Genomic DNA, 16,419 nt, shown 5'->3' on the forward strand with positions numbered 1-16,419 from the left:
GCCACCTCGACTGCGAGATTACAAGACGGGTACCGATTACTTACAGGCTTCAAAGGCCTGGGAGGCCCGAATGGCAGTATGATCTTAAAATTGCATTAAGATTTCCTTTTAATAATAATTAATTTAAATTAAATATTATTGAAGTAATTTTAGAACTAAAATATATATATTTTAAAGAGTCATCGAATTAATCTTTAAAGTAGAAGGTTATCTATTTTAATTTATTTATCGAATAAATTTCAAATATAATTTATGAGTAGTTGATTTTTAAACTATTTATTTTTATTGAAATTTAAATTTTGATTGATTGATTGATTTATTTATTTTAAATTTTCTTACTGCATCACATTCGGATAAATGATTCAACTTCTTTTTCATATTTTTGGAAACATAGAAACGTTAATTTCATGCGGTAAATAGAAAAAAAAACACTTGCAAAAATCCATTTTTTTAATATTATAATAATGCTCCTCCACCTTCCTTCCCTACGAAAAGCCCCAAATCTTTCTTCTTCCATTTGGATGCTCTCGCTCTCCTCCGCTGCCTTTCTGCTTCTTCCCTTCGATTTCTCTCCTTTCTTCGCGGAATCGATTAGATCAGAGAAGGGAGAAGAAAAGAGGCGAAAGGTAAGATTTTTCTTCGTTCTTAAGATTAAAATTGTGGTTTTTGAGTATTTTCTGTCGCAGCCATTTGGTGGTTGATCCACGCCGCATCAATGCTTTGCCTTCCGTGATTGTGCTTCTCGCGATCGGTAGGGTTTTATTGTCTTGAGTTCCGATTCGTTTCTCGCTGTCGGTTCTGATCTGCATATTCTTCACGAGATCTGCTCTTGACGAGATCTTGATGATCGTCGTGAACTCGTGATGATTTTGTTTTGTTTTTTGTTTTTGTTAATCCCATCGAACAATTTCTGATGATTTCAACTTTTTTTTTTATGAATTTGGTTGAGATTGATGAATCGATCCAAATTGATTGCAGAGCGAGAAACCTAATAATCTGGAATCGTGGTTGGGGAACAAAACAAGGTACGATCTTGAACGCTAGAAAAGTATTATCAATTGTGCAAAATAATGGATCTGCAATCGAGATTCTTGGATGAACATGAGAACCAAGCTGCATTTTTTTTATTCTGATGTTAATTGTTCTAACATGAAAATTGCAAGAACTTGTGGAATTTAATTGGACTGACATGTAAAAGGCCTTAGATAGGGTTTTTGATTTCTGTGATGCAAATGCAAAAGTAGTTTTAGGACTCTTATAACCTAAAACATGGTAATCACTCCTTGCTATCGATAAAAGTTAGTTTACTTGGATGGAAGATACAAAGAAGAGAAGGAATCTCAATACATTAGTTGTTTAATGTTCTACCAAGTCTTGGAGCTCCATGTATAGATTTTTATTAGCACACATACTGATCAATAAAACATGGTAATCACTCCTTGTTATCGATGAAAGTTAGTTTACTTTGATGGAAGATACAAAGGAGAAGAAGGAATCTCAATACATTAGTTGTTTAATGTTCTACCAAGTCTTGGAGCTCCATATAGATTTTTATTAGCACACATACTGATCGATAAAACATGGTAATCACTCCTTGTTATCGATAAAAGTTAGTTTACTTGGATGGAAGATATGAAGAAGAGAAGGAATCTCAATACATATTAGTTGTTTAATGTTCTACCAAGTCTTGGAGCTCCATGTAGGCTGATTTTTATTAGCACACATACTGATCAATAAAGCATGGTAATCACTCCTTGTTATCAATAAAAGTTAGTTTAGTTGGATGGAAGATATGAAGAAGAGAAGGAATCTCAATACATATTAGTTGCTTAATGTTCTACCAAGTCTTGGAGCTCCATGTAGGCTGATTTTTTATTAACACACATACTGATCAATAAAACATGGTAATCACTCCTTGTAATCGATAAAAGTTAGTTTACTTGGATGGAAGATACAAAGAAGAGAAGGAATCTCAATACATTAGTTGTTGAATGTTCTACCAAGTCTTTAAACCCATATAGACTGTTTCTATTAGCACAATACTGATCGAAAACTACATGACTTTTCAGGGGGCTTGTTAACTCAAGATATAGCCTTAAATTACTTCTCTATAACTCAAGATTCACCTTTGATAGAGGGACTCTAATAAGGATTTAATCTACTTATTTTATCCCAGTTTCCATTGTGCTTATTTGCGTGGCGACAATGAGTTCTGCCTGCCTCGCGTGCCATAGCATGGGTAGCCCATCGCCGTCATCATTCAGGAGCTACTCCGTTTCAAGTTCAAGCTCAGAGGATGAGGGGCACTGCATTGCTCTCATCGCCTGTTTGGCTCGCCGGGTCACTGTGGCTACCACCGGGTCCAGCAATGCTATTTCAACCTCCAAAGTAGCTCCGCTGCCGATGGTGGCAAGCAGTCAAGGTGTGGCGGGAACTCCACGGCTTCAACGCAGCCGAGCCATGAGCAGGGACCAAGTTAGAAACTGGAATTTCTGACCATGCTCGAGATAGAGGGCGAGAAATGTTGGAAGAAGTTATCAGTCCTGTGAGAGAGGGAGAGGGAGAGCAGTCCCCTCCCCAGTGTATATTTTGGTCACCAGATGGTGTTTCTGTATATTTTCTTTCTTGCATTTGGATCTTTAGGAGTTATGAAGTATTGCAGTTGCATTTTGGCCACCTTGTTTTGCTTGGTGAATTGCTTTTGTCTGTTTTTGCCCAATAATAAATACTCCTACATAAAAATAGACCTCACAAATACAAAAATCATACTCTCATGAATTTTTTTATTTAATTAATTCTAGACAGGGAAGTGACTTCTCCTTAAAAGTTACTAATATGATATTGTTAAGTGCCAAACTAGATACTGCTTTACAAATGATTTTACTTTTTCAAAAAAAAAAAAAATCATTTAGCAACTTTTCTACAGCAATATATATAACAAAAACTGCATTTTGCACATAAAATTCTTGTATTTTATAAAAACGACAAAAATATATATTAAAAAAAAGACTCAATTATTTCCATCCAAGTACACAGATGGCTATGGTACTATGGTACAGGTCATATAATGAACAAATTTATGCGAATGGGAGCAAAAGAACTTCTAAAATGTTATTAGTACAGATTTTTACCAAAAGAAATTCATTAAAAAAAAAATCTAAATTCATCCGTCTGTGTTCTTTGATAGGAAAAAAGAGAATTATAAATCTTGATTCGCCAAAAAGTCCTAGCATTGGGACTGGATCTTATGATCTCACAAAAGGAAAATTTGTCAGGAAGGGGAGAAGATAAATAGATTACCACGGCAGGATCTGGCTCGGATGGTGTTAGCTAATCTGTATCAGGATCGACATCGACGATACCAGGTAGTGAATCAAGAGAGACTGAATCAGAATCATACATAGGTGCTTGTTCTATTCTCTTATCAAGCACGTCTGTGCCTTTATAAACATTGGGAACACTAGTATTTTCATTCGAGAATGTCCCTATTTGGAGCTGCTTTCCATCTTCGTCTGTAACAGCCATCATAGTTTGGTGAGAAATTGTTCCTACTTTCACTGGAGCTCCTGAACTACTGGGGTATTCCCCATTTGTGGTGCCTGATATCTTGAGATTATGGTTCTCTGTTTCCCTCTCATCCCTCTGTGCAACATAGGCAGCGATATCGCCTTCATTAGAAGCTGTATCAGTGTCAGCTGCAACTTTAGTCTCTACGTTGACGTCTCCTACTTTGCTTGGCCCATCCATATCTACGTCTTTGTTTGAGTCATGTGTATCTGTTTCACAATTCCTTGATGGTTCTCCATTACCCAATCTGATCTCATGATCTTTATTCGAGCCAACTGCATCTTCCTTTGTGATAGGAGTGTTTGAAAGCTGAACAGGTCTCTCTTCTTCATCACCACGAAGCCAACCATTCAATACTTCATCACTGCTATCATCATCCATATGATTCGTTGCACCTACATCGCCTGTTGGAAAACTAGGCGTGTTTAGATTCAGATGACCATAAAATGTATTTCCCTGATACCTCTGGTTGCAAGCTTTAAGCGTGGAGCTCCTAGAATCTTCGGTATGTATTAAAGGAAGCGCTCGAGGGTGGATAAGAACTTCTAAGTACATGAGTGCATCTTCACAGTAGTCAGCAAGTTCTGTTCCAGTTTCCAATTTTCCTGCAAAAACATGAGCATGAGAAGGAATCAGCCATATTGTAGAATTGGACAATCTCATTCTTCTTTATCACCGATAATGGTGTCAGGAAGCCAACAAACAAGAGGTGGTGGCATAGAAAAAAAGTGGGATGAAGATGAATGATCAGGAGAGGTGTACAGCTTAGATGCTTTATCTGGAAAAACAGGCAATGGGTCGGTGGAGCTCTGTGAGGAGATGCTTAGAGGAAGCTTGGGATGCCGTGGCCAGATGCATGGGTGAGCAAAAGATTTGCCAGCTTTAGGATTTAGGAAGTAATAATTAGATCTTAAAGTTTGCCTAATAGCATTAGTTAGCATTCAGACTACAAATATTAGTATTCTTAATTACTAATTTTTATTAATAGTACAACATTATTGACAATCTGATATTATTATTATTATTAATCTAATACAAATTTCTCACAGTCCACATTTTAAACAATATTTTGGTAGTAAATGGAATTCAACGCATAAGCATACCTCTGCGAAAAATTTCAAGGCCTTCTGACAAGTGAGGAGGCCGGACATGTGATGGAGAAAGCAGAGATGCTAAGAGAGCTCGTAAGGCCGCAAGCTGAAAAGCAACTAGGGAGACGGTTGATTCAGTTTTTCCAACTGAAGACTTCCCCCCGGAGGCCCATCCCGTATCACAGGCATTTTTTGCTACTGTTATCAACAAATGATCCACACCTGACCGCCAACATTCTGATCTCAAAGAACCACCCTAGCAAATTGAGATGATGACATAAGTCGCAGAAGATAATTTCAATGATTTGACAAGAATTGGTGTAAAGAAATATAATTTCACTGACTCAACAATAATTCATGTAAAGAAACTAAGGGAAGAACATCACATATATTAACATAAGCTCCTAATTTGACAGAATAAAGCACATGGTAAGAGTAAAGGACATACCGCCTTAAGAAGAGCTCGCAGTGCTTCGAGTGCAGCAGTTTTTACAGAAAGAGGGGTGGATGGTTTTAAGCTGATTACGACACTCTGCTTATGGGTACCATTTGGGAGTTGTGATGCTGATTTGGATAAATGTTTTCTTTTTCTTGAGTGATTTTGTTTAATAGCCTGATCAGGCTCTCCCAACAATTGCTGATTTGATACGTGTGTATTGCTTCCGGGATGATCATTCAGATCAGCAGAAGCATTGTTGATTAGCTCTTGAGCAAGATACAAACTCATTCCTGATTAAAATTAAAACTTGCAAATTAGTAAAAAATTAATATAATCACAAGGGAATGAACAATCTACTAGTAAACAAAATGCACTTAAAAATTTGCACATAATATTATAATGCATATGCAAGAATAAATAGCAGTAGTAGAGAAGTCCCGAATACAAAGAAACATGACCTTGAGCATTTGCATAATCGAAGGCAAAAACAAAGGGGCAGACCTCAACTAATTGCACTATTCTTTTGGACAATTGTCAGATCAACAAAGCCACTTATTTGGTGGTAGAGACACAAACACTATGCAAGAGGAAAGGAAAAGGGAAAGAAAAGTGCAAAGCAATGTACCTTACTACAAATCATGAAATCATATTCTCATGTTCATACAAATTTAAAAAAATCATTCTTCATTTTCCCCAACAATCTCATTCAAGACCATTTTTTGTTGAAATATGAATAGATTGTTAAGTTAACATCCTCCATAAGTAATTAAGTGAAATGTTGCAAAAGCTACGAACAAAGTGGGTGGCAACTACTTACCACCTCCCATGGAGCTCAACAAGAACTTCATCGCTGAATACAATTTTATCCTTAGAGATGATAATATAGCTTTCCTGGAATATTGTGTCAGAATACGTGCAACAGCAGCACCATGTGGTATGAGCTGGCTGCAGGTAAGTCAAAATGAGAGCAAAAAACCAGGAAACATTACTAAACTAAAGACAAACTGCCAAGTTTATGCTATCATTCAAAGCATCACAACCTTAATTGAAAGATGAAGCAGATTCTACATGCGGTAGTTACCACAGAACAAATGGCATTTTCTACAAGAACGCCATATGCAGTATGCACATTGAAGATATACATTAATTCAAAGACTGGAACAATAACAAACAAACTAGAGATAGAGGACAATAGAATCAATTCTCACCTCCTAACTCCCTTTATAAGGGCAATTAAAAGACGCAAACTACCCAAGCGTAATGCTGGAAATTGATAGCATACAAGTTCTTGATTCAAGACAGTTGTGAATCGAGTTAAGGATTCATGTGATGAGCCATCCACCATAAGCACTTTATGAATCAGTGCAAGCAAAGGCGCAATAGGAACATTTACCTATGAAATAACACGAAAAATGATAACAACATTATTATCTTATAGAATATCTTAGTGATTAAGTCGTACAGTGGTTAAGTTGTAATGTGAATGTATCAAACATGAATAGGATAAGGATGCTTAGTGAATGTATCAAACCTGAATAGTATAAGGCCTGGTAAGCATCATGCAACAACACTTAATCAGAGTGACAATTATGGGGACTACCAAGTAGCGAAATCTTTTTGTTGGTTGATATGTCACATCTCTCAATAATGATCGTATGCCCAATTCAGAAGGGGGATCCTTTCCAGGTGGAATCAATAATCTCACAATTGAAGAACCTTTTGTTTCTGCACATTAATTCAATTATTTGTGTTCTCACAATATCAAATAGAATACAGAATAAAGATATTCAATCTTACCTCCTTCCAGTGCTTGTAAGGGATCATTAAGAAGAATATCTATCTCTATTATAATTTGTTGCATCATAAGGGACCAGCTATCTTCGTCACCTTTTGCCCTGGGGAGAAGTGCCAAACAAGTGGCTATTTTCTGGAAAAGGAGATAAGAAGAGTGAATACAGAAAAGCATGATTTCATTTTATGTAAACCATGAGTTCACTTAACATAAAGGTTAACACATGAATATAGGTTCACAAATCTAGCAACCCCTTTCAATTTTTTTCTAATTTAACACAATGATTAGATTTCATATTAAAATTTAGCATCCGATCCATCCAGTTTTGTTAAGATTGTTAATTTGCCATCCACATAGCATTTTTGCCAAATGAGCAAGTTGCAAATGAGGTTTCTTAAATGGCATTAATCTAGTTTGACCCAGATCTGTCAATTTATAAGTTTCAATAAATCTTTACACAATTAACATAACTTGTATCAAATTTATCACAATGTTCTATAAGTTCCATCAAATTTGTTCTTAAATGTCTAGCATATAGTTGAGAGGTTATGTCAAGTGAAGAAAAACCCTTTTTTAGTGTTTCTCACATTATGAGATTTCAGATATGCCTACACTGCTTCATTAATGACATTTTCATTATAATCTAGGATTTTCCACAATGTCAACCAAATCTCCACAGCTATATCATTACCACTTCTAGCCATCAAAACTTAATGGATATATCAAAACTTAAGCTAAAGAATTCTAAAGTATACTTAGAGATCCTGTAGTATAATAAATGTTTTGAGTAGATTATACGAAAAGTAACTTTTAGTATTTCATTGATCTTGATATCTATTGCAGATTTAGGGAAATAGATTCTTCGACTAGATTGACAAGATAATATGTGATCGGACATTTAACGTGATCTATAGCATGTGTTAAAATTTTGAGACCAAAATAGAAATGGAGATATTAAAATACACTAAAGAAATAGTGAAAAGATAGAGGCTAAATAAATGATCATTAAAATTAGACTTATTTGTTGATTCTATTATTGATAGTGATTGGAGCTTGTCATGTTACAAGTGCAAGTAGCATTGACCGCTCAATACAACATTTGTATTGTTTTATAACTTTTTTACCTAATGTATTTTGGTCATGTCATCCTATCTCAGACTGGCTCCTGTATAATAGTGTGTTGGATTACTCCTAAACTAATTTTATAGTTATATGAGTTTGTATTTGGGAAATTGGGCTAGATTTTTAAGACCTTACATTGGTTGTACTAAATTTGATAAAATTTATATTGGTCATGATAGATTGATAGTATTTATATTGCTTGTACTACATTTGATAAAACTTACAAACTAACAAATCTACCTCAAACCCGAACCAATGTCATGTAAGGTCTAGTGTGCAACTTTGCCAAGTTGGCAAAGTATTGTGTGAATGTCAGATCAACAGTTGAATGGAAACTAGACAAATTAATAATGGATTCTAGATTTTAATACAAAACCCAAATGTTATGGTAGATTCAAGAAAAATGAAATGCTATGTTAGATTTGAAAGGTTGTGCTATATTTATGTATTAATCCTATCATGAAGAAGAAGAAGACAATGACAAATTGGCAATAATGCAAAAAGAGCAATAATATGGTCAACACAAGACACTTACCTTTGATAAATTTGCATTAGATCTTGATGACACAATCTTTGAGACAAGAGCAGCTTGAACCTAACATAGCATCACCCTAGTTAGCACTCTTGTGGCTATCATGTAGGAAAAGATTACTAATGCATTGTCATGACACAAAATAAGAGTCGCTTCTAACAAAAACTCAGAACTAGTATAGAACTATAGAGAGTTTATTATGTTGAAGCCAATCTTACTGGCTCTTATAATTTAATGTTCTTTCACATTAGGCATACAAGGGAAGTTTTTGTTTGTGCACCAGATTTAGCAGCATACAAATTTATATACCCATCACTTCCCTAAATGCACCGTAAGCACATGATACTTGACGTTTACATCAATGTTGTGCTCACACCAACCTAGCATGCTCATCTAACCAGTAGAGTCTATGAAAGTTCATCCCTATTAAGCAGAAAATATGCCAGGAATAGACTCACACTGTCATAGTGCCGATGCAATGAAGGAAAGAACGTCAGGATGGTGTATAACAATTCAAGAGCTACTTCCTGCAGGGAGGAAGACAACAAAAAATAATTTATCATCACATCACAAGTAGATGGAGAAAAGAAGACTGATCCTTCAAGGGATGTAACTTACTGATACTTCATCTGATCCATTCTCATTCAACAACTCGATAATTGGCAGTATAACCTTTCCAGCAAAAGCTATTCCATCTTTCTTTAAGTTGGAAAAATCAGCCAATCTAATATCATGACAGTCATATTACTTTCAAGAAAAGGAAAGAATTGAATTTAAGTATTTAGTATAGTATAATAGAAAAATGAAGCTGCATGGGATTATGACAACAAACATATCAAGTGGGTTCACCGATAGAAGTGAAATAATTTAAAATAACAATAGAATCTGAATTACACAGTCATGCTACTATGAGACAAATAAATAAGACGAAATTATATTATCAAGGAATGAGGATGTGGGTTATTATGATCCAATAGTTTCAGACAAACCAGTGAAACCAACTGAGGATTTCATTACTGTATCAGCTTAGCATGCATATAACAATGTGGTTGCATAAATCCAAACAGCAAATAAGAACTAAAATTAAAATAAAACCCACAGTGACTTAAAATAAATTCATAGAAGATACATATCTAACAATTCATAGAAGATACTGCAATGGCTCAAAAACACTCAAAGATAACCCAGAAGGTAAAGCAAAAACTAATTGAAACAATTAGATTGACCAATCGATTGTTCATGAGTAAACAAAAAAGATTGGCAATGCTAGTCATTAGTAAACAAAAAAGATAACCCAACAGATAAGAAATTGCATGTCAACAAACCTGGTGAACAGATCAGACAATGCAGCACAAGCTGCCACTTTAACAAAACTGGAGCTGGATGGAAGCTGAGCATAGCAAACAAATGTGATATTAAAAAAACATGGCAATATGAGATCACATTTTCTCATTAGCATCTAGGAATGTGAATGATAATCCATGCCCTCTCAAGAACAAGTAGAAAACTGAGTGATAACCACGATCCTATTCTTACTATCGAAATTTATTTGAAATTGAAACAACATAAACAACAGAAATGTTGCATATTAAGACAAATAACTATAAACTCATTTCCAATACAGGAAATCAATCACTCTGATATCCCATACTAAACACTTAAAAATTTCACAAATGTAATGTCAAAACTGGTAAACACCTAGATCTAATGTGAAAAAGATCTTCAGTATATGATATAGTCATGAATAACATTTTACTTCAAATGTAAAGACAGTCACATAGTTGAATAGTTGAAATCCTCCATTAATCTATATATAGAGCTATGTAAACTGAAGATGGATGAAGGTTTGTGATTTAATAGGACATATTCTGACATTGTGTTCAACCAAATTTATATACTGACAACTCATAAGTCATAACCGAATTTGTATATTTGGTGCTTTGATTAATTACTCAATTCATGATTACCAAATATATCTTCTACTTCAAGGGAAGCCAACTAAACTCATCTCCATAATGTCTTACACCATCAACATCAGTGCAAGGGTTGACAATATTGATCATGTCATTATCTAATAAGACGATATGCCCTAAAACATGAATTACATAAAAAAAAATCTGAAAGTGATACCACACAAATGAATATGTAACTAAGCTTCACAATTTCACTTTTTATCAACGAAACTAATTTTTAAGAACAATGTTTCTATCATTCAACTTAGCTTATTATCTTATTTTCAAATAAATTAGAGTTTTTTTAAGAAAAAAGTAATAGCTAACTAGTTCCACATAAATTTATAAAATGCAATATTGACAAAGAAAAAGACAAAATTAGATTACAACAACAAGACACAGATAGCTAGCCTATTTAGTGCACATGAGCTTGTGTGTCCTTTGTTTCAACAAAGGATCAACATAGTTGAAACACATGGATGCATTTTCAAAATTAAGCATCCTAAAAAATAGACTTTACTAACTGAAAATAGAATTTCAAAGATCGATGTAAACTAATTTCAACAAAGTGCATAATCACAGTTAGCAATGGTCAATACCTGAATAATTGATAGTAGCTTCTGGAACCAAACAGAATAAGATGCCGTGAAACGGGCAGAGTTGCACTCTCCACAAGTCACCCCCAGCAAACATACACCAACCCAACATTTGTCTGGCTAAAAACAACTCCAAAAAAAACAAAAAAATGAGTTACTAATAATATCCAGATACATGAATAAATAGGTTTCAATTATGACAGATTTGACCATACACAACATACAGCCCCGACCAATGTAACAAGGTACTCAGCTTACTTTCTAATATCTACACAACCACAAAAAACAAAAAGATAAAACCAAAAATTGCTTTTTTCTTTTAGAATAATTCCTGTTTCAGATGTGAAAACATCACAAAAACCATAAGTCATATGTAAAGATTGATAGTTGAAAACTGACAGACTATATAAAAAGTAGTATGAGAAACTAGTTCATACACAATGTTAACAATATTCCAGTGAGGATAGACAGTGACTATGGCAAAATCTTTCGAAAGTACAAAACTTTCGAACACACAAAACTCTCGAATACATATTAAGCTGGGAGCACGAGTGCAATGCGATACCATTTTACTGGATGCCAGCGAGACGACGCGTTCTGTCCAGGCATCCATGGCGTTGCGCCACGCCTCGACCAGCTTCGCATCGGAGGGGTCATGGACTTGCTCGTCGAGGAGGCCGTAGGTCTTGATATCAGAGAGGAGGAAGGAGAGTTCGGAGACGTTTGGCGTAGGCCGGCTCTCCTCAGGGAGGCAGTCCCTCAATAGAAACCGGAGCCAGGAGGGCTTCAACTGGGGGTCCTCAATGTTCACCTGCCGGCCACTGCCCGCCATCAAAGGAGAGAGTTGGAAGCGGCGGAGAGGAGGCGAGTGGTCGCTGGAGGGAGCGGTGGAACGAAGCAGCGGGGTTAGGGTTTTAACGAACAAATTGAAGAATAATATATTAAAATATTTTTTGGAAGAAAAAAAAATGATGCTTAATTAATAACTAACAAAAGGCACACCAATAAATAAATAAATATATATATATATATATAGAGAGAGAAATGATATACTGCGCGATTTCTCCTACGCGACACCACCGACTTATCGCTGTTGCCGCCGCCCTTGTGCACCGTCTGGCTACCACCGGCCGTCGCCTCGGGCACGATCGACGCACCAGCTCGTCGGCGCTCCGTCTGCTGTCGGATTCTGATCGGATAGTGATCGAAATCTGGCGTAATTTGATCAGAAAAAGGCCGGCAATGGCGTGACCACTGCCCGTCGTGATTGGGCTGGATTCTGGCCAAATTGCGGTTGTCAGACAGTTGAGGACGAACCGACATCGCACGGCGGTCCTTCCTCAATCGGTCTCTGGTAGTGGCGCACACCATGCCAACCACAATCAGACCGGATTCCGACCAAATCGTTGTCGGAGATCGATCGAGGAAGGATCATCGTGCGATGTTCGCCCATCCTCTGCCGTCCGACGATCGCAATTTGGCGGAAACTAGGCCGATCGCGGTCGACAGTGGCCAATCACGATCGACCCGGTTTCCGATCAAATTCGTCGGATTCCGATCACTATTCAGTCGGAATCCGCCGTCGGATGAAGCGCCAACGAGCGACGCGTCGATCGCGCCCGAGGCGGCGGCCGGCGGTAGTCGGACAAGGTGGCGGGGGCGGCGGCAGTGGCGATGGATCAGAGCGTCACGCACGAGTCGCGCACGGGTGTATCGCACGAGATATCAAAAATCAGTTAATTTTGGAGATAATTTCACCGATCAAAATTAATTTATATAGTAATAATTTTATATTTCTGTCTTTCTTTACCTAATTTATCATTCAAATTATATATATTTAAAATATATAAATATAATTATTTATCATTACCGAACATATACAGTTGGACAGTTGACTGAGACCATGTGTTGAATAGGCATGTCGTGGTGCGGTAGCATTTCGAAACGGACGATTTGATCGAAGTCGATCCGTTGACGACGGAGAATGAATTGCGATTGATCCAAGTGCAGAAAAGACGATTCTTTTTTTTCTCCGCCCGCTCTCGATTCTTCCTTGCGCGAACCCCTAGAATCGCTGCTTAGGAAGGCGGCGGCAGGAGGATCGAGGCGCGACGACGAACAATTGGCTTGCTGGTGAGCGTCTCGTGATCCCTTCTGGAGAAAATTCGATCTTTGGAAGGCTTGGATCCGTCTCGCAAATATTTGGCTGATGATTTCGTAGGGTTTCTTGATCCCTCGCCATCTCATTATATAGTTTTTCCAGAGGATTTAGGGTTTGAGTCGGGAGATTCGGTGGATTGTTCAGAGGATCAGCTCGTTCCTCTTCTAATTTTGGTGGGGAATTTAGCCTATTGTTCGAACATCTTCCTTTGATTGGAAAAGGGAGATCAAAATTATCTTTTTTTTTGTTTATCTAGAGCAGAAAAGATGAAGCCAAGGAGCAAACCAGACGAAGATGAGGCTGACTTCTTCCCTTGCCCTCCGAGGAAAAACTGGTCTGTTGGGTTGATCAAATTCATCTCTTTTCTGGTCATATTCATGGCGGGGGTCGTCCTAGGCTTGTCCGCGAGTGGTCGCTTCACCCGTTCCTTCAATACACAGACCGAAATCTTTTTCCCGAGTGCAATGTACATGGCCAACTGCGACAAGGAGTTTTTGAGCTTCAAGAGTTTTGTGACTCCTCAGCATTTGATGCATAGTATGACAGACGAAGAGCTATTCTGGAGAGCTTCTATGGTGCCGAAGATGGAGGAGTATCCATTTCAAAGGGTGCCAAAGGTGGCCTTCATGTTCATGACAAGAGGGCCACTGCCCTTCGTGCAACTGTGGGACAGATTCTTCAAAGGCCATGAGGGGCTGTATTCAGTATATGTCCACACACTTCCTGATTACAAACTTAATGTCTCTGAAAGTTCCGCATTCTACGGCCGGCAGATCCCTAGCGAGGTGAGATTCATCTCTTATTTTTGAAATAATGTTTCCTGTATATACTTAGTATCAAAGGTTAAGATCACAATTGAAGTGCTACCCATTGTTAGTGCACATTCGGACGATGGTAGTAATTAATTGAAATTGCTGGCTTGATGACCAACCATATCAAGCTTTGCAGATGCATGAGGCTTTTACTGGTTTTATGGTTCTTTTTTAATGCAAAGATGAATTGCTTTTTCCTTGACCTTGTTATAGGATATTGGATGATGTATGGTTAGAGCATGCTAAATTTTGCTAAAGCTTAACTGTTTAGTGGCTATTTATGGAGCTAATGGAGATCCCGTGTTGTATTTACTTGAAAGAAAGGAAATAGGAGAGATAAATAAAGTAGTTTGAATCTTATTTTCACCCTTTTCCTTATATCTTGTTTATTTTGATGAAACCAGATGGAAAAGAATGATGTGCTTACTTGGATGGAAGTAGGAGGGAAAATAAAGGAAAAAAAGAGGATGAATCTCTCTTATTTTCTCAGAAGTAAGTAGAGAAGAGGAATCGAATTTCTCTATGGAAATAAAGTTTAAACATCTAATTAACACAAATTAGTAGTGATGTTATTTCCATCCAAGTGATCAAAGATATGGAATCGAATGAAGTCAGACAACATTTTTCATTTCTTATCAAACTTCCTTATTCTATACTTCTGCAACCATTCAATTTGGGCAGAAAGAAAATGGAGAAATTGTTTAGAATTAAGTTTCGCAGTCGACTTCCAAGTGAACAAGAGAATAGCAAATTCATTTCCTTTTTTCTTTTCCCTCCTATTTGCCTCCAAATAAACAGAATGCTAAGTTAGAACTGGAGAATGAAGATGAACTTTTTGTTACACTTGCAAGTTGCAACAGCTTATTCTGTTGACAGTAAACTGGTTGAAGAATGTTTTCATTAGTCAAACCAATGGCATTCTTCACTAAGTTATACAATAGGTGCTTAATTAAGGTTTTGCAGTCCTTACGGGTATTCGTTCGTGCACACATCTTTCTTTTCTTAGCAAAGTATGATGAAGGATTTGTTAACTAACATATTCATTTCAGCTTATAAATGCTGCTATTTCTTTATGCTAATAACTTCTCTTCATGCAGGAGGTTTCTTGGGGATCAGTGACATTAGTAGATGCAGAGAAGCGTCTCTTGGCTAATGCTTTGCTGGATTTCTCCAATGAACGCTTTGTCCTCCTCTCCGAAAGTTGCATTCCAGTGTACGGCTTCTCAACTGTTTACGACTATCTCATATATTCTGCCCACAGCTTTGTCGAATCCTACGACGAGAACTCTCAACAAGGTCGTGGCCGTTATAACCGTCGCATGGCTCCTACAATCAAGCTCTATCATTGGAGAAAAGGTTCCCAGTGGTTTGAACTCAACCGAGAACTGGCTGCGTACATCGTAGCAGATTACCAGTACTACTTAGTATTCCGCAAATACTGCAAGCCTTCTTGCTATCCTGATGAGCACTATATGCCGACTTACCTGAACATGTTCCATGGGTCTTTAAACTCGAATCGGACTGTAACCTGGGTGGACTGGTCGAGGGGAGGGCCTCATCCAGCAACATATGGTGCTCCCAGCATCACACCAGAATTTATCAAGTCTATTCGAACCAATGGAACCACCACATGTAGCTACAACTCGAAACCGACATCCATTTGTTTCCTCTTTGCCAGGAAGTTTGCCCCTAATGCCTTGGGCCCTCTTCTCAACCTTTCTTCAAGTGTGATGGGATTCTGAAGCTTTTAGTTCATACCCACCATCCCTCTTATCATTTATACATGTTAGTTTGAAACTCCTAGAGCTGACCACTGAACATCATGAATTTCTTATCCAACACGAGGGAAGTTGTCATTAACGATTTTATGAATACCAATTCATTTAACTTCATAGTGGAAGTGTTCAGTTTTGTAATGCTGAATTGCAGTGGTTACAGATTGACCAAGTCGAACCAAACCGAAAAACTTAGTTTAGTGATTCATCGGTTTGGTTTCGGGTCATCTTATCGGGTTGGCTTCGCCTTAAATGGGAGATTAACTGGAAAATAGAAATTACAAGTTGTCATTCTCTGAAATCCTGTATGAATTGCCATGTTTCTCCTGAAGATAGCTGCATTGTTCAGTAAACCAACCTAAAGTTTTGTAGAGCAGGCTCTGTTTGTGTTTACCTGAAAGGGTTCCATCATGGACTTGATCAGTAGTAGTCGCCTGCTACATTGATCGGTCGACCTTTGGGCGTTTGATGCATCTCGGAGCAAATTGAGTGTCGGTGCGTTCATGTCAACTGGTTCGTTTGCTTGGCTCTCTCGTTGTCGATAAGTTTTGTTGTTGTGAGTTGGTTAGCCGGATAAGGC

The 16,419-nt window shown here is 37.4% G+C and overlaps 3 protein-coding genes across 8 annotated transcripts; 2 read left to right on the forward strand and 1 right to left on the reverse strand.

The window, feature by feature from the left end:
* The first annotated feature begins 619 nt into the window (after positions 1 to 619).
* LOC141827920 (uncharacterized) lies at positions 620 to 2,706 on the forward strand. Of its 2 annotated transcripts, none has more exons than XM_074715260.1 (3): positions 620 to 626; positions 979 to 1,025; positions 2,177 to 2,706. In XM_074715260.1, exon 3 carries the CDS (start codon positions 2,206 to 2,208, stop codon positions 2,494 to 2,496), a length of 291 nt encoding a protein of 96 aa, XP_074571361.1. In that variant the 5' UTR covers positions 620 to 626; positions 979 to 1,025; positions 2,177 to 2,205; the 3' UTR covers positions 2,497 to 2,706. The 2 variants fall into 2 exon arrangements, with proteins under 2 accessions (XP_074571361.1, XP_074571362.1); XM_074715261.1 differs by lacking the exon at positions 620 to 626 and adding an exon at positions 720 to 751.
* Positions 2,707 to 3,186: 480 nt separating this feature from the next.
* On the reverse strand, positions 3,187 to 11,973 carry LOC141826897 (uncharacterized). The gene is made up of 13 exons (XM_074714216.1): positions 11,657 to 11,973; positions 11,095 to 11,211; positions 9,869 to 9,933; positions 9,162 to 9,267; positions 9,002 to 9,070; positions 8,547 to 8,606; positions 6,895 to 7,024; positions 6,629 to 6,822; positions 6,306 to 6,490; positions 5,915 to 6,042; positions 5,107 to 5,387; positions 4,671 to 4,914; positions 3,187 to 4,172 (listed from the first exon to the last, which is right to left on the reverse strand). Exons 1-13 carry the CDS (start codon positions 11,921 to 11,923, stop codon positions 3,331 to 3,333), a joined length of 2,688 nt encoding a protein of 895 aa, XP_074570317.1. The 5' UTR covers positions 11,924 to 11,973; the 3' UTR covers positions 3,187 to 3,330.
* Positions 11,974 to 13,017: 1,044 nt separating this feature from the next.
* Positions 13,018 to 16,012, forward strand: LOC141826682 (glycosyltransferase BC10-like). Of its 5 annotated transcripts, none has more exons than XM_074713955.1 (3): positions 13,018 to 13,425; positions 13,509 to 14,037; positions 15,162 to 16,012. In XM_074713955.1, the coding sequence occupies exons 2-3, from the start codon at positions 13,519 to 13,521 to the stop codon at positions 15,804 to 15,806; spliced, it is 1,164 nt and encodes a 387-aa protein (XP_074570056.1). In that variant the 5' UTR covers positions 13,018 to 13,425; positions 13,509 to 13,518; the 3' UTR covers positions 15,807 to 16,012. The 5 variants fall into 5 exon arrangements, with proteins under 5 accessions (XP_074570056.1, XP_074570057.1, XP_074570055.1 ...); XM_074713956.1 differs by having other exon boundaries at positions 13,514 to 14,037; XM_074713954.1 differs by having other exon boundaries at positions 13,018 to 13,224; positions 13,355 to 14,037.
* The last annotated feature ends 407 nt before the right edge of the window (positions 16,013 to 16,419 follow it).

Source organism: Curcuma longa, chromosome 4, assembly GCF_044706935.1.
Source record: "Curcuma longa cultivar G26 ecotype Majalengka, Jawa Barat chromosome 4, ITB_CL_G26_1.1, whole genome shotgun sequence".
NCBI lineage: Eukaryota > Viridiplantae > Streptophyta > Magnoliopsida > Zingiberales > Zingiberaceae > Curcuma > Curcuma longa.

Excerpts from the sequence above, each read along its gene's own strand:
- LOC141826682 (XM_074713955.1), top strand. The coding sequence starts at position 13,519 with ATGAAGCCAAGGAGCAAACCAGACGAAGATGAGGCTGACTTCTTCCCT. Across the intron at positions 14,038-15,161 it reads GCCGGCAGATCCCTAGCGAG|GAGGTTTCTTGGGGATCAGT; the intron begins GTGAGATTCATC and ends CTCTTCATGCAG.
- LOC141826897 (XM_074714216.1), bottom strand. The coding sequence starts at position 11,923 with ATGGCGGGCAGTGGCCGGCAGGTGAACATTGAGGACCCCCAGTTGAAG. Across the intron at positions 11,212-11,656 it reads CGCTGGCATCCAGTAAAATG|CCAGACAAATGTTGGGTTGG; the intron begins GTATCGCATTGC and ends AGTTGTTTTTAG. Across the intron at positions 4,173-4,670 it reads CCTTGAAATTTTTCGCAGAG|GAAAATTGGAAACTGGAACA; the intron begins GTATGCTTATGC and ends ATGTTTTTGCAG.
- LOC141827920 (XM_074715260.1), top strand. The coding sequence starts at position 2,206 with ATGAGTTCTGCCTGCCTCGCGTGCCATAGCATGGGTAGCCCATCGCCG.